Source organism: Ictalurus punctatus, chromosome 9 (genome assembly GCF_001660625.3).
Source record: "Ictalurus punctatus breed USDA103 chromosome 9, Coco_2.0, whole genome shotgun sequence".
NCBI classification, from domain to species: Eukaryota; Metazoa; Chordata; class Actinopteri; order Siluriformes; family Ictaluridae; genus Ictalurus; species Ictalurus punctatus.
The window spans coordinates 3,219,844-3,240,336 of record NC_030424.2 but is presented as its reverse complement, the minus strand read 5'-3'; the positions used below and the strand labels follow the sequence as shown (position 1 = coordinate 3,240,336).

At 38.7% G+C, this 20,493-nt stretch overlaps 2 protein-coding genes and 1 pseudogene across 4 annotated transcripts in view; 2 read left to right on the top strand and 1 right to left on the bottom strand.

The window, feature by feature from the left end:
* On the top strand, positions 1 to 5,626 carry LOC108269710 (E3 ubiquitin-protein ligase TRIM39). The gene is made up of 8 exons (XM_053682896.1): positions 1 to 151; positions 539 to 631; positions 1,529 to 2,085; positions 2,185 to 2,280; positions 2,404 to 2,637; positions 2,729 to 2,867; positions 3,072 to 3,107; positions 3,486 to 5,626. Exons 1-8 carry the CDS (start codon positions 124 to 126, stop codon positions 4,031 to 4,033), a joined length of 1,731 nt encoding a protein of 576 aa, XP_053538871.1. The 5' UTR covers positions 1 to 123; the 3' UTR covers positions 4,034 to 5,626.
* A 1,530-nt stretch (positions 5,627 to 7,156) lies between these two features.
* On the bottom strand, positions 7,157 to 13,998 carry LOC108269827 (E3 ubiquitin-protein ligase TRIM39-like; annotated as a pseudogene).
* Positions 13,999 to 14,486: 488 nt separating this feature from the next.
* tfb1m (transcription factor B1, mitochondrial) overlaps positions 14,487 to 20,493 on the top strand; it is a 28,112-nt gene continuing 22,105 nt past the window's right edge. For 2 of the 3 annotated variants that reach the window (XR_006983026.2, XM_017475899.3), the window contains exons 1-6: positions 14,487 to 14,597; positions 15,394 to 15,526; positions 16,144 to 16,295; positions 16,997 to 17,105; positions 17,532 to 17,683; positions 19,465 to 19,584. Coding sequence is in view for 2 of the 3 variants with exons in the window: in XM_017475899.3 (XP_017331388.1) it covers positions 15,394 to 15,526; positions 16,144 to 16,295; positions 16,997 to 17,105; positions 17,532 to 17,683; positions 19,465 to 19,584 (666 nt within the window). In the remaining variant the exon portion in view is untranslated. The remainder of the gene's footprint in view (positions 14,598 to 15,393; positions 15,527 to 16,143; positions 16,296 to 16,996; positions 17,106 to 17,531; positions 17,684 to 19,464; positions 19,585 to 20,493) is intronic. The other variant, XM_017475900.3, reaches the window with a different exon arrangement.

The following is a 20,493-nucleotide window of genomic DNA, read 5'->3' as shown; positions in this document are numbered from 1 at the left end:
GTATAACTGAAAGTGAAACCAGACCCGTCTGAAAGCTCACATAGACCAGGAAGATGTCTTTTTAAAACAAATGCTGAATTTAATTACTCCGGATCGAGTGGATCTGAGAAGAGAATAAACAAGATGAGTTTTGACAAAGAGAAGAATAAAGGTATGTATTTATTTAATATTTTTATTAATAATTCAGAATTTGGGCCAGGATTTTGGTTTATTGGTTTATTAAACCGAACTGAGTAGCGGTGTCAGATAAAGACGTATTTCTGTACCAAGTGGGAAAAAGTGAGAAATTAAATTTCATGCTCAATAAATAAACTTGATAGTTAAGATTAATGAAACATTTAAAACTGTTCCTGTGTCTGTTACAAGAATGTTACTGGGTGAGGTGCAAACATTCCCACTAACACCAGGAAGTAAGAAACGATAAACTACAGTTACTGACTGAGAGCTGTGAGAATGCTCAGTAAATGGCTGTGATTTATTTTTTTAACCATATAATGTGTGTCAGTGTGTGAACTGAATATTGATTTGTTTCTGGAAGGGTTAAAAAGGAGAAGGAAAGAGGACATGGCTGAATCTTTATCATCACAACTAAGACAACGCAGAAAGAACAGCATGCATACAGCTACTGAATGTAAGTTACACAGTTTATACTTGAACAGATGTGAATTTAACTATATATCAGTTTCTAAATCAGTGATGACTTCAGAAAACCTAATGTGAATCCCAGATAAACCTTAAAGACTTCAATTCACTTCAAGGTAGTTAAAGCAGATTTCTGATTATTAAATTAAATGGTTTTCAGAAACATGGTTAAGAAGAAACCACTGTACTCTGATGGGATGGTGTCTTGTACTAGAGATGTATCTTTTAATAATCCCACTCCTGCCTGTTCCTGAAGGAATCCTTCCTGCTCCGTTTGGCCAAACCTAACCTCTCTTGTAGTTATTTATCTTTGTACATGCCCATGATATTTCCTAATGAACTTGAAGTTCGTTCTATTTCTCACAATATAAATAAATAGTAATTTAAACCATAGGGACTCTGACCAGGATAAAGATACTAGATAGTGAAGATGAATGAATGAACATGGTAAATGAGTCACGCAGCTCTGCACAAGAACCCACCATGTCCAGTGCGTTTCTATGTTAAAGACATGGTCATTCTTACAAGGTTCATATCTGACCTCCTGCTTCCACCTGCAGAAATGTAAAATCTGCCTGCTCCCATGACTTTGTGTTGGACCCCACAGGATCCCAGTCCTGATGCACACTTCTAATACACACCTCATATTTTGTAGAAGAGACTTTTGTCAAACAAATATGATCAGGATCAAATTTTCCTTAACCTATAAAACACATTTGAGCTCCAACACTTTGTGTGAATGATGTGTGACTAGGAGGAAAAAGGTTACTCAATATTTCTTTTATAAAATTATCTAAATGAATACTTTCTTGTTTTGGGGTTGTTATTTTTAAAACATATTTTATAGTATAATTTTTACAATTATTTCTCTTAATCTATCCACCAGTTGCAGGTGAATCCAGCAGCCTCCTGACTGAAGAGCAGTTACAGTGTTCTATCTGTATGGAAGTGTTCACTGACCCCGTCACCACTCCATGTGGACACAGCTTCTGCAACAGCTGCCTCACACAAAGCTGGGATACGCGTCAACATTATTATTGTCCATATTGCGAAGAGAAATTCACCAAGAGACCAGAAATCAAGATTAATATAACACTGAGAGAGGTTGCAGATCACTTCAAGAAGAAAACAGTCTCAGATAAGTCTCAGATTCTTTGTGACTTCTGCACTGGTGTGAAGCAGGAGGCCTTGAAATCCTGTCTGGATTGTGGTGTGACTCTCTGTTCATCTCATTTAGATCTTCATAATAATGTTCAAAAATATAAGAAACACAAAGTATTAAATGCAGTGGGGAACCTGGAGAAATACATTTGCCAGGAGCATGAGAAACCTCTGGAGATGTTCTGTAGAGATGATCAGATGTGTGTGTGTCGGTTCTGTACTGTGACAGACCACAAGAATCACAACGTTATTCCATTAGAGGAGGAGAGTGGACAGAGGAAGGTGAGACACCAACATCAGTGTTAAATATTCTTATGAAGAATGCAAATGAATTCAAATTTAGAAGATAAACGGTTGTGTGTTTTTGATTTCTGTACACAGAGTCAGCTGGGGAAAACACAGACGGAGCTGCAGCAGATGATCCAGGAGCGACTGAAGAAGATCCAGGAGATTAATCACTCAGTAGAGCTCAGCAAAGTGGGTCAAACATGATGTAGTTCATATCTGCTGCATTTTGTACTTTGTTTAGTTTTGTAGAATGTAAGGAAGTGCACATCTTCACTGTTAGTTGATGAAAGTGAGATGTTCTTCCTTCTTTAGAGAAACACAGAGAAGGAGAAATCAGACAGTATTGAAGTCTTCACCGCTCTGATTCGCTCCATTGAGAGGAGTCAGGCTGAGCTGCTGGAGGTGATGGAGGAGAAGCAGAAAGCAGCAGAGAAGCAGGCTGAAGGACTCATTAAAGAGCTGGAACAGGAAATCGATGAGCTAAAGAGGAGAGACACTGAGCTGGAGCAGCTCTCACACACTGACGATCATCTCCACCTCCTACAGGTCAGTGTTCCTCTCTCAATCACTCAACCACAATGCAGAAGATCACAGAACATCAGCTGAGGGATTTCTCCTCTCTCCCGTTCTACTGTAGATTTATCCGTCACTGTGCATCGCTCCACACACCAAGAACTGGACTGAGATCAGGATTAAAACTGAACCGAGTGTGGAAGCTCTGAGGACGACTCTGTCTCAGCTTCAGAAGACTCTGAATGAGAAACTGAAGGAAAAAGGTGAGAAACTGAGAAGTCTGTAACAAGGGAATTATTTTGTTAGAGACAGTATGAAAAGTTATTGATTAGTTTCTTGGTTTATTGATCGATGAATGAAAGTAAATTTGTGTTAATGATTTTTAGAGCTTTGTTGTAGCTTTCTAATTCCAAGTTTACATTGAAAGCATATTTAATATAATAAATGTCCTGTTGTGTTGTAATTAGTCCCCACAGAACTGAAGAGGATTCAGCAGTATGCAGGTACACTGCAGTTTCTGTTTCCTAATATCACATATATATTATTTAAAAATATATATTTTAAAGTTCTCCCCATTATTTAATTAGTATCTTTAGTACACCTTCCTATTACCTCCATGCACTAATGCACTAAGCATAATACTCTATATAATTTTCTATGTTGGGAAGTTTGTTACTGCATTTCTTTAGCTGATAAATCTATCACGTACTTATGAAATGTAAAAGTCTTTACCCAAGCACACATTTCCATTTTTTATGCCCAATACATATATATAAATATTCCACAGATCTGCTTATAAAATGATAATTATTGTGATATACTAGATTATTAATTATTATTATTTATCTGCATACTCATCACATACTGTGTGTTTCTCTCAGTGGATGTGATTCTGGATCCTGATACAGCTTCTCCTCGTCTCATCCTGTCTGATGATGGAAAACAAGTGACGTATGGAGACACAAAGCAGAATCTCCCAGACACCCCGAAAAGATTCACTTATTATCCAATGGTCCTGGGAAATCAGGGTTTCTCCTTAGGGAGGTTTTACTATGAGGTGCAGGTCAGCAGGAAGACTAAGTGGGATTTAGGAGTGGTCAAAGAGTCTGTTAACAGGAAGGGGAAAATTGCACTTAAACCTCAGGATGGATTCTGGACCGTGATTCTGAGGAAGGGGAATGAGTATACTGCTTGTGATGATCCCTGTATCTCCCTCTCCCTGAGAGAGAAACCCCAGAAGGTGGGCGTGTTTGTGGATTATGATGAGGGTCTGGTCTCCTTTTATGATGTTGACGCCAGGTCTCATATCTACTCTTTCACTGGTCAGTCTTTCACTGAGAAACTCTATCCATACTTCTGCCTTTCTAATAATGATGGAGGTAAAAACTCAGCACCACTGATCATCTCTCGTGTATCAAAGACTGAATAAATTCAGTCAATTATATACAATTACCAGAATAAAAGACAATGGGCCTCATTTAGGGCCCCATACTTCAGATCTTTTTGAAACTGATGGAGGTAATGTGTTAAATCTCATATGATAAAAACTGAATAAATTCTCACATCATCAATTCAGTAATGTATGAAATGGCCAGAATGAAAAACAATGGGTTTCCTTTGTGAATTTTTAAGTAAAGTTGTGTAAATGTTTTTCATAGGCCAAACTGAACTTTCAGTAAAGTGCAAATCACATACAGTTTCCATAAAAGGGAAAGGTCACAGAGAGGTGAAAGAATAAAATGAGCTGAAGAATACATAATATTTTTTGTTAGTACGTGAATGTATGGTGTAAATGGTATCTGATTAGCAAGACCAAGCTCAGTGCTCGGATTAGTTTCTGTCCCACTTTAGATAAAAAGTGCCTGCTATATAAAAGTCTAGCTCCTAAAAAGAATCCAGATAAACCTGAGTAAAACCTGAGTAAAAAAATGTTTTTACGTGTAATCATATTACATGGGTGTCCATTCTAATCCGTACAGGACCAGTGTGGCTGCAGGTTTTCATTCCAACCTATCAGGAACCACATCTGATATTCGATTGATACAGCTGGAATCAGATGTGGCTCCTCCTCAGTTGGACTGAAAACCTGCAGCGATGCCAATCCTTTATGGATAAAATTGGACACCCCTGTTCTATGGAGTTAAAAATTAAAGTTTATATTTATACCGTCAAATATGTTTAGTCTATAATTCAATTCAATTCAATTTTATTTGTATAGCGCTTTTTACAATAGACATTGTCTCAAAGCAGCTTTACAGAAATATCAACACGGTATACAGATATTAAAGGTGCGAATTTATCCCAACTGAGCAAGCCACTGAGTGGCGACGGTGGCAAGGAAAAACTCCCTAAGATGTTTTAAGAGGAAGAAACCTTGAGAGGAACCCGACTCAGAAGGGAACCCATCCTCATCTGGGTAACAACAGATAGTGTGAAAAAGTTCATTATGGATTTATATGAAGTCTGTATGGCGTTAAGAGCAGCCGTAGTCCCAGCAGTCTGGAATTAAAGAAGATTTGAGCTCCATCCAGAGGCAGAAAGGATCTGGATCTCTAGTATCTCCATAAATTCGTGTGGGGCTCGGCGAAAGGAGAGAGGGAGAAAAAAGATAATTATGACTGCGAAGTAGTAGAACAGAATCTAGTCAGGGTAGGCTTGAGTAAACAAATGAACTCGGCTACACTGTATGGTCATTTTGTCAAATAATTGTTAAAATTGTCATAAAATAAATGTTGATAGCGAGTTAAAATCATTTATTTTCTTCACCATATAACCCTGTTCCTGGTGTCACAGTGTAAATACAGCACTTGTTTTGTGTTTAGTGAACTTGTTTCCATTTTTATGAGAACATTTCATATGCAAAGTCAAATAATTATAATCACAATATCAACAACTCACTCGTCCAAGTCTAAATGTTGTAGAGAGTTACAAATACTTGAATTGTGACACGATCTTGGTGTTTTCAACTATTGAAGCTGGGTTTGCTGTTGATGTAACATATAAATTTAGCAATTTACTAACACATCTGAGGTAAATTCTTATCTTTGTTGTTTTCTCTGGGGCTGTGCCATTATTCAGTCCATATAATGGAATTAACACTCCAGCTGGTTAAATAATTAGTCTCTCTTATTAGCTAGCATGTGCTCAGTGTCCATATATCCAACTTGTGTAGCAACAGTGTTTAACCCCTTGAATGGTACACACATACAGTGTGTGTGTGTGTGTGTGTGTGTGTGTGTGTGTGTGTGTGTGTGTGTCCTGCTGAATCAAAAGTACAAAAGCAGAAGTTTTACTTGGAGACACCAAGAGCTGCTTAGTACTACAAAGCCCCGCCCCCATTTCCTTAAAAGGCATTCTGTGAGGTATAAAAGTTAACCAACCAACAATGATTGTAGACAGAATGTATATTTCAAGGCTTGTATTCTTTACTTTCAATTTTATTATTGTTCAGTTTGTATACACCTGGTTAAAATAGCAAGAGTTTCATTAATAATAGTCATTAGTTCATACAGATTTACTAAATTGATCAACTAGAGCTTTTCTGTGTTAATATGTGGAACCGCCTTTCTCTGAGCGAGTAGTGACATCACAAAGCATGAGTGAGAGTGAAACTAGATCAGTAAAGCTCACATCAACCAAAAAGACTTCTTTGAAAAACAAATGCTGGATGTAATTACTGCGGATTAGAGCTGCAACAAATAATTGATAAAATCAATAATAATTGATTAGAAAACTGTTGTCAATAAACCTCATTATCGATTAGTTGGTCTGTGTGCGGCACATTTACTCATTACATTACCTCTGTTCCGAAAACATGCATCGGAGAGTAAATACTTAAGTTGTGTCCCAAATGACGTACTATACATTTAAACTATGCACTTACACTATGCACTACTCTAGGGTCCGCAGACCCCTTGGTCAGTGGTGTAATTGCAGGGGGTCCTTAGGAAAGTTTATAAAATGTTTAAATAATATATGTATTATATATAATATTTTGTTAAATGTATCAAAACATATTCAAATGAGATGTTTTAAAATTAATCAATTTGGTTATTTGCAAATATCACATTAGCTGAGCTGACTCATTCATTGATGGATTTTTTTTTTTAAATTATTTACAAATGAAATGATCATTTTAAAAAATTGAGTGGTAGACAAGTTCAAGTGTTGCATTGATGGATAAAATAAAGGATAATTCAGAGAGTCAAATTAAATTTCACACCAACAATAAAATATAAAAAATAAAATCTTGAAATTTTTTGATTCAATTTTAATGTTAGTATTATTGGTGTTAAATATTAATAAAATAAAGCATATATATAGAAATGACTGCGAGGGGTCCAGAGCTCACAAAAGGTTGAGAACCACTGGTCTAGTGTATGAATTTTAGAAAGGTAATATTATCTCAAATGGAACACATTAGTTATTTACTAACCTGAACACCCCACCCCACCCCACCACCAACCAATTAATCGAAAAAAATAATCGGCCAACTAATGGATTATGAAAATAATCATTAGTTGTAGCCCTACAGTATATCCAGTGGATCTGAGAAGAACAGTAAAGGTGTGTACTTCATTTAATCTTGTTTTATAGTTCAGAATTTCTGGCAGGATGTGGTTTTATTACACCAAATTGAGTAAACAGCATCAGAGGAAGATGTGGTTCTGTACACTGGGAAACATGAGGATATATTAGTCAAAAGCAATTTGCATAGAGTGCTGCCTGGGTATAAAAAAAAATATCCCTCTGGTGCTCTTCAGTTTGGGGATCCTGCTAGTTGAGTATTGATGAAATCTGAGGCAGTCAGGAGGGTAATAATCTGGAATAAACTTTGTCATAGAAAATGACTTTTTAGCTCATCATTTCTGCCCAATAAGTTTTTCAAAAGCATAACTGAGGTTATATTTTAGTTTACATTGTGGTTGATCTCCATTTCATGAGCAAATGATAAACAGTAACGCTAAATCACAAAACTCATGCACAAGTTATATTATTATAGAGATTTAATCTAAACAAACTCCAACACATTAGATTTTTTTCAATGTATGTATTTATTTAGGTGGAAATTTAGAGAAGTGTGCAATAGACTGTTTTTTTTTTTTTAACTCCCACTACTGCCCTCTCCTGACGGAATCCAATAATGACCAATCCTATTTGCTCCCAAAACATTTCCATCTGCTCCTGAAGGAATTCTGACTATTCCTGCCCTCTCTCACAGAAATACACAAAAAAAAATGTTTTCTCACAAAAAAAATTGTGAAAGAATTCTGACCAATCCCACATGCTTCTGAAGGAATTCTGACCAATATCACCAGCTCCCGAAAAGATTCTAACCAACCCCGCCCACTCCTGAAAGACTTCTGACCAATCTCGCTCGTTCTCAAAAGAATTTTGACCAATCCCACCTGCTCCCGAGGGAATTTGGACTGATCCTGCCCACTCCTGAATGAATTCTGATGAATCCTGCGTGCTCTCAGAGGAATTCCGACAACCTCATCTGCTTCTGAGGGAATTCCGACCAAATTCACTTGCTCTCAAAGGAATTCTGTCAAATCCCTCCACTTGTGACAGAATTATGACCAATCCCACCTGCTTCTGAAGGTATAATGACCAATTCCACCTGCTTCAGAAGGCATTATGACCAATCCTTTCCACTTCCAGAAGGAATTCTGACAAATCTTGCTTTCTCTCAAAGGAATTCTGATCAAACCCCCCATTCTTGATGGAATTCTAACCAATCCCATCCACTTCTGCTTTTATTATCAGTAAAATTAGTTGGTTTGAATGTGAAACGAGGAACCTGAAAGCTTCATATATGACTACCCAGTCTTGCAAAATTTTTTGTTGGGTCCCTATGGATCTTAGCCCTGATACACACCTCTATTTTAGTGCACATGTTGTACATCACAAACATTCTTACTGTAAAATACAATAACTGAAATACAAAAACAAAATGTTAAACATAAAATAATTATAATTTATAAAACCAAATATACCCCGCCTTGTGCCCAATGCTTCCTGGGATAGGCTCCAGGTTCCCCCTGACCCTGAAAAGGAGTAAGCGGTAGATGTATGAAAAACCAAATATCCTATTCTATTTTTAGCTTATTCATTAGTGTTGCTTGTTGCACTTTATGCATTAGTGAACTGAAAATGTGAGAAATTTATTCAGTATTTAACACACGAGAGATGATCAGTGGTGCTGAGTTTTTACCTCCATCGGTATGACAAGGACTGAAGTATGGATAGAGTTTCTCAGTGAAAGACTGACCAGTGAAAGAGTAGATATGAGACCTGGCCTCAATGTCATAAAAGGAGACCAGACCCTCTTCATAATCCACAAACACGCCCACCTTCTGGGGTTTCTCTCTCAGGGAGAGGGAGATACAGGGATCATCACGAGCAGTATACTCATTCCCCTTCCTCAGAACCACGGTCCAGAATCCATCCTGAGGTTTAAATGTCTCAATTTTCCCCTTCCTGTTAACAGACTCTCTGGCTACTCCTAAACTCCACTCAGTCTTCCCACTGACCTGCACCTCATAGTAAAACCTCCCTGAGGAGAAACCCTGATTTCCCAGGATTATCAAATAATTAGTGAATCTTTTCAGGGTGTCTGGGAGATTCTGCTTTGTGTCTCCATGCGTCACTTGTTTTCCATCATCAGACAGGATGAGACGAGGATGAGCTGCATCAGGATCCAGAGTCACATCCACTGAGAGAAACACACAGAATGTGATATGCAGGTAAATAATGATAATTAATGATAATGTTAAAAGTCCAGCATATCACAATAATTATTTAAATGATTATACCTGCACATTTTGAAGTGTTTTGTTCCACATACACCACAGTAATTTGCCAATGATTACCATTTCTAATTTATATATAAAGAACAACACATCATACTTTTTTTTATCAGTTTATAGTTACATTTAATGTTGAGGAAATAAGAGGAGCTTATAAGAGGAATAAAACACTACGGGACATGCTGTTATAGAAAAATAATCCACTGCTGGGTGGTATCAGCAATCCTCTTCATGTTGGGTCACATCACACCTGTCACGTAACTGAATGTATGGGAGGTTTGGATGGATGCTAACGCAGAGAAGAGGTTTATTAAAGAGAGGCAGGCAGACAAATCCAAATCATGAGACAATAGCGTGGTCATAAACAGGTAATAGGTCAGGTGATCAGCAAACGAGCATAAACTAGGCAAGGCCAGAATCAAGAGACGAGGAGGAGAATAGGATCAAAACTATGAAACAAAACACAATAAACAACGGCTTGGTACACAGAAAACTCACGTAATACTTCACAAAGACTTAGTGTTCAATGAGTCTCTTTTATGTGTGTGTGAGATTGGATGCAGGTGTGCGTGATTAGAATGAAAGCGAGTGTTCTGGGAATTGCAATCCATGGTGGCCATGTTTGTAGGCTGCAGTGCAAGATGGGAAATGTAGTCATTGGTTTGCTGTGACATGACAACACCACTCTGTCATGGATTATTTTCCAATAACATCAAGGCCCATTGTGGGTTTTATCCTCATTTGTAATATTAAAAACAGAAACTACAGTGTACCTGCATGTTGCTGAATCCTCTTCAGTTCCGTGGAGACTAAATACAACACATCATCATATTTATTAGATTATATGTAGCTTTATTGTAAACTTGGAATCACATAAAACAATTTTTATTACTCAATCACCAATAAAACTATAGGTAAACTTTTTATACAGCCTCAAACAAAAGACATCATCTAAAAACAATATTAAAACTTTCTCACCTGTTTCCTTCAGTTTCTCATTCAGAGTTACACTGAGTTTCTCATTCAGAGTCTTCTGAAGCTGAGACAGAGCCGTCCTCAGAGCTTCCACACTCGGTTCCGTGTTAATCCTGATCTCAGTCCAGTTCTTGGTGTGTAGAGCGATGCACAGTGACGGATAAATCTACAGTAGAACAGGAGAGAGGAGAAATCCCTCAGCTGATGTTCTGTGATGTTCTGCATTGTAGTTGAGTGATTGAGAGAGGAACACTGACCTGTAGGAGGTGGAGATGATCGTCAGTGTGTGAGAGCTGCTCCAGCTCAGTGTCTCTCCTCTTTAGCTCATCGATTTCCTGTTCCAGCTCTTTAATGAGTCCTTCAGCCTGCTTCTCTGCTGCTTTCTGCTTCTCCTCCATCACCTCCAGCAGCTCAGCCTGACTCCTCTCAATGGAGCGAATCAGAGCTGTGAAGACTTCAATACTGTCTGATTTCTCCTTCTCTGTGTTTCTCTAAAGAAGGAAGAACATCTCACTTTCATCAACTAACAGTGAAGATGTGCACTTCCTTACATTCTACAAAACTAAACAAAGTACAAAATGCAGCAGATATGAACTACATCATGTTTGACCCACTTTGCTGAGCTCTACTGAGTGATTAATCTCCTGGATCTTCTTCAGTCGCTCCTGGATCATCTGCTGCAGCTCCGTCTGTGTTTTCCCCAGCTGACTCTGTGTACAGAAATCAAAAACACACAACCGTTTATCTTCTAAATTTGAATTCATTTACATTCTTCATAAGAATATTTAACACTGATGTTGGTGTCTCACCTTCCTCTGTCCACTCTCCTCCTCTATTGGAATAACGTTGTGATTCTTGTGGTCTGTCACAGTACAGAGCCGACACACACACTTCTGATCGTCTCTACAGAACATCTCCAGAGGTTTCTCATGCTCCTGGCAAATGTATTTCTCCAGGTTCCCCACTGCATTTATTAGTTTGTGTTTCTTATTTTTGGAACATTATTATGAGGCTCTAAATGAGATGAACAGAGAGTCACACCACAATCCAGACAGGATTTCAAGGCCTTCTCCTTCACACCAGTGCAGAAGTCACAAAGAACCTGAGATTTGTTGAGACCAGTTTTATTCTTGAAGTGATATGCAACCTCTCTCAGTGTTGTATTAATCTTGAGCTCAGGTCTCTTGGTGAATTTCTCTTTACATAACGGACAGCAGCAGTGTTGACTCGTATCCCAGCTTTGTGTGAGGCAGCTCTTACAGAAGTTGTGTCCACATGGAGTGGTGACGGGATCAGTGAACACTTCCAGGCAGATAGAACACTGTAACTGCTCTTCAGTCAGGAGGACGCTCGAGTCATGTTTGACAGTTTCACAGACTTTAAAAGAAAAAGAAGACCAATATTTAATGAGATTTATTTTTAAAAAGTTTTAGTTTACTGCTTTTCCCATCTTTTTATTACAGGAAATTGCTGGCTGGAGTGTTTTTTTTACACTGTTAAACATTGCTCTTACCAGTCCTAGCTAGTATGGACTAATTAACTAGCCCCGCTTGCTCTTAGATGAAATAAAGGTTGGTGTCATTCAGGTAATGAGGAGGTTGTTTGCCTTCTCTGTACCTTTGGAGGCAGAAAATCGAAAGAATTTGAGCTGCTTGTGCGACTAGACTCCATGCAGTTAAAGTTGGATGTCACATCACGTACTGGTGAACGTCCCAAAAATTTTAACATCCCAGCTTGCGACCTGATTGGTTGGGAGATTTTTTTTTAAAGCCTCAATTACATGATAGAACGATGAAAGTCACTTTTACCATTCATGGTAAGACATGCACTGACTCTGCATCGATGTAGGTTTTGCCTGAGTGTGCATTTCTAGACCGATCATCTGTCCAAAGGTACGTCTAATGGTAGAATTAAATACACATACAGGACCTGGCCAATCATATGTAGATTAGAATTGTAGTTCGTGAGATTAGCTATTAGCATCACATAATATCATCGGTCGTACTGAAGAGTTTAGCGACTTTCAGCCTGGTACCTGGCAACCTTTCCAACAAATCAGTCAGATTTCAGCCACAAAGAAGTGTAAGCATCTATGTTTATGGACAAAATGCCTTTTGTTTACAAAGCAGGAAACATGACTGAATGGTGACAATTATTCGTTTTTAATGCTTAACCATTAACGATTAGTTTATAAAGCTATAAATAAGACAACTTGTCCGTGTTGTGTATGTTAATGTTGAGTTGTACAACTTACAGTTAAATGGTCTTTCTACGCTGTGCCGTCTCTCTTTTCTTCCTTCTGCCATTTCCTTCCTACTTCACCTTTCTCAATCCTTTCAGTAAGAAATCACGTCTCCCAGTTTGCACATTTAATATGACTCTGAAATATATAAATATGCATTAAATATAAGCACGTCTCCAAAAGGAATGCCACTGAAGACCTTTACAAGGTGCTCTTTGTAAAACCTGTAAACCTCTCATCTTTCTTATTCTGTGTTTTACCACAGCACTGTTATATTCAGAGTTTTCTATGAGGTTTATATTAATGCGTTATCGTTTCTATAGTAACAGCTCATTCACAGGGACGTGTACAACAGACGTGCTACATATACAGGTTTAAAAAAAAAACGTGTCTAGTTGTGGATTTATGGAACGTTTATGGAAGGAGTCTCCAGTGTCAGCGTTTTGTAACAGTCAGAGGTGAAGCTGTAACTTTAAGTTCGGGACAGACGAGTTTACGCTTTAGAGGAATAAACCATGACCAGCTACATTGTTTTTTGTTGTTGTTTTTTCAACTCCAAGACAGAGTATGTAACAGATAACCGGATCAAACTTGCATTGCGGATGTTCCATGACATTAAATGTAACAATAAACAGAGAAAAGGTGCGTTGTCATACGTTAATAAATAAAACAATTGTAAAAGTTGGACAATTCCTGTGGTGTAAGAGAAATTAAACACTTCTGTACATGCTGTTACATGAAAACATTCAATGTCAGGGCGGTAACAGTAACTCTGATTGTTTTTGTATAACAGCACGACACGAAGTTTGATTCCGTACTTAGAGACATTACCTGAACTTTCTTACACATTTTAGTTCAGTAGCTGGAATTATTATTCATTTCATCATTCATAATTTTAACTTCCTGCTTCTACTTAAGTATGCATTATATGTACAGTACATGTACTTGTGTATTATGTAATTATATGTAGCAAAGCAGTGTGTACTTAAACTGGTTTGTTAACATATCTGGCAAGTGTAATCACTAAACGTGAAACTGAACTCATCCTACGAGTTAAATTCACATTGTACTTATATAAATATTACTATTATTACTATTACTATTATTATTATTAGTATTATTATTATTATTATTATTATTATTATTACTAGAGTTTATCATGATAAAGTGAGCCTTACCTTTTTCAGAGTGTCAGAAATTCTCCTGTGTGTGTGTGTGTGTGTGTGTGCGCGCGCGCGCGCGTGCGCTCGTCTGAGTCGCTGGATATGTAGTATATAAATCCAAGATATAATAAAAAGAAAAGACCAAGTTTTCCCAGTCAACATGCGCATACGGACTTTACTTCCTTTCTATTGCGCTTTTTTATATATACTCAATCGTATGTGATATGGCGTAATGGTGGGCGGTTCCTCCTTTTAACACGCAAATGACCTGATAAATAATTCAGCATGTATATTACTATAACTTTGTCGATTAATCTATATAAAAAAATAATAATAAATGACAGCAAAGAGAATAATTTGTGACGCGATGGAATTGAATGCTATTTTAAAGATTATAACTGAATGATTATGATCATATGATATGTTTATTTTTGTCCCTCGTGCAAGTCAACAAAAAATAAATAAATAAAAGAGTCGTTTGGGAGTCGACTCTTATTTAGGAGATGAGTTCAAATGATTCGACTCCACTACAAAGAGCAAGAATTCACACCGCAATTTTACAAATTCGCGATCGTGCTATTAATTTGGTAAGAAGAGATAACAAGTTCCGCCCAGTGATCTCTCTGATTGGCTGATTCCGTAAATCGCGGTATTTCATTGGTGAAAAGACTATTCTGTTGTCAACGCGGAAGTTCAACCGGAAGCTCAGAGTACGGCGCTGTTGAGGAGGAGGACAACGTGTTTTACTGTTTGGAAGAGGTCATGTCCAGTTTATAGCTGTTTCTTTTATTAAATTAACAAGTATGTGATTTTTTTCATGGCACTTAAACGTAGATTATTATTCACTTTATTTTTTGTACTTAGCGTTTTAGCTTAGCTTGCTCGCTTGTGTAGATGCTGTCATTGATGGTTAGTTATGGAAAAAAGAAAACCTATTTTAGACGTATTTTGGGCGTGTTGCACAAACTGAGCTAATGTTTAGCATTTAAATTTCATGAATGATACTTTATAGGGTCGTTTTCAACCTGATAACCTGAATATTCGTGTTAGTAAAATCGTAATTGGGTTATTGGTGATATTTTGAAAAATTGCAGTGTGCTGTTTTAACCACTAGATGCTGCTGGCAGCGTTTTAGTACAATGCTCGTTCTAGCATTAAGGACTGTTTAAAGTAACTTGAAGTAAAAACAAAAAAAAAAAAACTGATTAATTCAACATTATAGTCTGTTTTTAATCAAAGAAGAACATGAGTGAATGATCATTTGACGTATTAGTATACAAGACTCTACAATTTGCAACTGTTTGTACACCGAAAAGGAAGGAAATACATTATATACATTAAAAATGCCCATATATATATTTAGCTAGAAATGTCACTAGTTGCATTTTTTTTTAAATATCCAATTGTGTCATGCTAGTTTATAGTATAGGCTCCTATTTAGCTTTATTTAATATTTACTCATGTTTCTTTGTTACATTTATCCTAAATAACTAAAATGAGTAATTCTCTACAAGCTCCTGTTCCCGAGTTATGTGAGAGATCAGAAGCATCATCATGGGAGCGTTTGAGATGCTTAATGTTCTGTGTTTACGTGCAGATGGCAGTGTCCGGGAAAATGGCGTCGTTTCGTCTGCCTCCTTTACCAACCATCGGCGAAATCATCAAACTGTATAACCTGAGAGCTCAGAAGCAGCTATCACAGAACTTCCTCTTGGACTTGAGACTCACAGGTAAGGCAGAGTTAACCTAGATTTATAGCACGATATTGTTAAACGCTCGATTCTGATTGGTCAGATGAGAGAGAAAAGAGAGAGGAGGGTGAGGGGACGTCTGTTTATAGCTGCTATGTAATCTTTGGTAAATTGCCGTGGTGTAAGAAGAATAAAGCACTCGGGGACGTGTTGCTAGTCAAATAAAATAATCAGCTTCAAGATGATTCAACATATTTTAGACAGATTTTGGGCCTGTTGCACAAACTGAGCTAATATTTATCATGAATTAATTTCATGAATGATGCTTTATAGGGTCGTTTTCAGCCTGATAACCTGAAAATTCGTTTTAGTAAAATCATAATAGCGTTATTGGCGAGATTTGGAAAAATTGCAGTGTGCTGTTTTAACCACTAGATGTCGCTGGTGACCGCGTTTTAGTACAATGCTCGCTTTAACATTTCAGGACTGTTTAAAATAACTTGGAGTAAAAAAAATACAAATTCATTCAACATTATAGTCTGTTTATAATAGAACAGTAACTCCACTTCATGATGATTGTTTTTGCTGTATCAGCATGACACAGAGTGATTTTATTCCTGATTATGACGTGGATAACGTTGAGCGTTGTGTTGTAGATAAAATCATCCGGCAGGCTGGGAACCTGAGGAACGCGTGCGTGTGTGAGGTAGGACCCGGGCCTGGAGGACTCACCAGATCCATCCTGAACGCCGGTGCAGCTGATCTCCTGGTTGTAGAGAAGGACTCACGCTTCATACCTGGATTACAGGTCTGTGTGTTTGCAGGTCGCAGCCGCAGATATGGAAGAAGTTGCGATTTTTAGGTTTTTCGGACAAAGTTAGCACTTTATCACGTCTCCGTTTTCACTGAGGTTAAAGTATCGGCATCTGTAGCGTCCCTCGGGTGTCGTGTTCAACGTATGTGGCTTTTTATTAAAAAAAATTTTACATAACGAGTTCTGAATTAGTCGACTGATCGTGCCCATCACCTTCCGGAGAACGTTTACAGATACGGTTCTGCGACGGTAAAGGGACCCGGGGACCCCGAGTGTATCGTTAAATACGTAATAACAGCGAAAGCCCTGCAAACAAATAAATAATTACTATCATAAATAAATAAATTCAAATTAAATATTTAATTACATGTTTGCTTGCTCGTGTCGGAAAACTTAAAATAACACATTAAAGTAAAATATTCATACGAGTAATAAGTAATCATAAATAAATAATTATATAAATTATTGCTACTACTAATAAAAATAAGTAAGTAAATAAACGAGGTGTAAATAAACGAGGTATAAATACGAGTACGAACCCAAACGGAGGACGGGTGAGACCCTGAATTGACCATTATTTAAAGAGTGAATGATCTTCAGCTGCAGCTTCACGGTAACTTTTTTTTTTCCAGCATAAATCCGATCCGTCGTGCAGCTTTTCTGTGATCGTTTTTGTCTGTCGTGTGTTCGAGCAGCTGTTATCTGAGGCGGCTCCGGGGCGAGTCCGAATAGTCCACGGTGATGTCCTGGCGTTCGGGATGAGCACGGCATTCCCAGCACACACCGCTAAGAGATGGGAAGACGGTAAGACGGGGTTCGATATAAGCCGAGACTCTTTACGGGATGGCGTGTCGGAAATTCATTCCTTTATTCTTTATTCAAGAATGTGAAAAAAATAATAATTTCCGGTGTAAAATTTTACGTAAATCCAACAATTATCAACATTTTGGGAGTTTTCTCTGTAATATTCCTGTGATTCGGGGCAGTTATTCACTCTGTTTAGTGAGGTTTATAAAGGAAATCGATATAGGTATGTATGTAGTATGACAGGATTGTAATGGTGAAGTGGGCGGGGCTTAAAGCTTTCTTCGGTGTTGCTAAGTTTAAGATAAAAGCCGTGATCACAAGTCGACAAAACAGTGACGTAAATGTTTTCTTTCAGGTGATAATGTGATAATGACGTGTGTGTGTGTGTGTGTGTGTGTGTGTGTGTGTGTGTGTGTGTATCAGAGCCTCCCGATCTTCACATCATCGGGAATCTTCCCTTCAGCGTCTCCACTCCGCTCATCATTAAGTGGTTGGAGGAGATGGCCGACAGGAGCGGGCCGTTCGTGTACGGACGCACGAGACTCACGCTGACCTTCCAGAAAGAGGTGGCCGAGGTGAGGGCATGCGTGTCATTTAATATGTATTTGACTCTGGATTGTGATTGGTCGGAAGGTGTTGATTTGAGTTTTTTTTTTTTTTAAGAACAGCAGCTCTGACAGTATCACAGCCGCAAACCGCAGGCTTATTTCTAATTAACGCTCTCCTTCCGATGCGTTATCGTTTCTATAGCAACTCGTACAGCGGACGCTCCGCATAAACGCAGTGAAGTGTTCTGTAAGGAGAAACGTGTTTATGGAAGGAGTCTCCAGTGTCAGCGCTTTGTAACGGTCAGAGGTAAAGACGTAAGCGTACGTTTTCCGACGTCTTCGGGACGGAGAAGTTTACGCTTCTTTGCGGTTTCTCGACAACATGACGCAGCTGTTTATAGCTGCTATGAGGTGACTGAGAACTGCAATAAATGCTACTCTAACAGATAAAACGCAGGACGTGTTCTTTAATAAATAAAAAAATTGGGATTGTATAAGACGAGTAAAGCATCTCGGGGACCTTCTATTACGGGAAAATGATCAGCTTTGCACTTCATCACGGCACCTCGTCACTCAGAAGGCGGCGTGTTTAGGTTTCTGTTTTGTTTACTCACGTTTGACATTGAACAACTGTTTGTTTATTTTATAAAAGTTGCATGAAGTAAACGGGACAAATCAAACACGGGATGAATCAAACTTCTCCACCAATAGAAAACATGTAGGAAGATCAGCTTGGTGGATGGATCAGTATACGGGGAATCATTGATATTTTATAATATTATTAATATTGTAATCCCCAACTCTGAATATTCTTTACGCAACTTTACTATTATTGGGGGAGGAACAACATCTGTGAGACCAAGCACACTAAATTTGCTTGGCTTATTTTGTCCTAAGGGTGTGCAGACTTTTGCACGCCGGTGCCTACCGAAGCTGCACAGAAGGCGAAGATCTGCGCTGAATCTCTCGTGAGTGTAATAGCTGTAGGGATTGTCGCGTGAGCTAATTAATGATAATTACACGGGACTGCTGGAATTAATTAGCTAATTTGATCCAGTTCGTCAGCGGCCATATGGAAACGCTTCATTTTCTCTCTCTCTCACACACACACACACACATGACCTATGGAGACTCTATCAGACTGTACAGACACGAGGAGTTATTAATGTAGGCCAGTACATGCGTGCGTTAGGTCTGTAAGGAGTGAATCGCAGTGTGTGGTGGTGTTCTGATAAAATAATCCACACTGAAACCACAAAACTACAGCAATTTTCCAGTTAATACAATGAATAAAACGTTTTCATTTTTATCCGTTTATAGCTACAGTTAACTTTTTCTTTTTTTTTTTTTTTGCGAGACACGTGAGTTCCTGTTCTCACTTACGTTATAGCAGCTACAGACGGTCGTTCCCTCGCCAGCCCTCGCTATATTCTATCCCTCGACGTTAATAAGAAGAAAGAAAGCGTCGCAGCGTGTTACAGTGATGCATAAACTCCTCCGTTCTGAAGATGTTTCACCTCTGAGAGTGGAGACTCCTTCCGTAAACGCTACTGCCGTTACTATAGAAACGCTAACGTAACCGAACGAGCGCGTTAATGTTACTATTAATAATAATAAACCCGTGACGTGCAGCTGCGCTACTCTCCGAGCCGCTGTTATAGAAAACTAATCAACGCCTCCTGACCAATCACAATCCAGAACTCAGAACTATTATGGTTGATGATGATGATGATGATGATGATGTAGTGGAATAATTGTGTGTTTTTTTTTTTTTTGTTTGTTTTTTTTTTGACGTCGTCCTGCTCCAGAGGTTAACAGCGAGCACCGGAAGCAGACAGCGCAGTCGTCTGTCCGTCATGGCGCAGTACTTGAGCACCGTGAACAACTGCTTCACCATCCCCGGCCGAGCGTTCGTCCCCAAACCTGACGTGAGTCTTTCTTTCTTTTCTCGCTCTCCTTAACGTTCCGTCTCCCGACGCTCGGCGTCACGCCCTCGGGGCTTTTCGCTCAACGATCCTGCATCGTCTTGTTTACAGTCAGAGGCTGGATTTCCCGCGGGCTCTCAGGCAGTTGTGTAACTGCAGCGGTTTGATACGGAGCCCCAGCGGGATTGTGGGTAAGAGGACGAGAATTCCTTCTCGCTCGAACGTCTTCTCGCCGTCGTACGTAAATATTTAATCTGGAGGAGATGGAGAGAATGAACGTGGGACGGGGTTTTATTTATTAATTTTTTGTGCGTTCTTGCGTCTCGCTGATGATTATTTCATGACGCTTTTATGGGAGTTTGAGCACGGCCTCGGGGGTTTGCTCCGGGACTCTCGCAGGAGCCGTCCGGTTATGATTGTAATTGCGCTGTGCCTTGTAACGGATGTTTAAAGCCATTCAGGATGGATTCACTTGGCCTTGGGTGGTAAAATGGTTCATATGAGTATCAGCAAGATCCATGATTTTAATCTGGTACTGAAACACAATGTCTGAGAAGTAAATTATTCGAAATCCCACTGCACCAGTCTCAGCACGGCATTGTGGGTAATGTAGGAAAGCGTTAACCCGAGTGAAAATGGAGCAACACGATGAAAGGATGAAATAAAACGTGGACGATCGTGTAATTCATTATTTACGCACACACACACACACTCGGCACTATCGTGTAACGTTTACACACACTTGATCTTAATCCGGGTTAATCCAGGCCCATCTCTGATCATTTACATCCCAAAATAGCTCAAAAGGTTAAAGGAATTGTTTACCTTCGTCTTAACGTTACATTAACGTGGACTTTAACGGCGCCAGGCTTTGAGGCCTCTGTGACCTGTAATCGTCCGTCGTCATTTAAA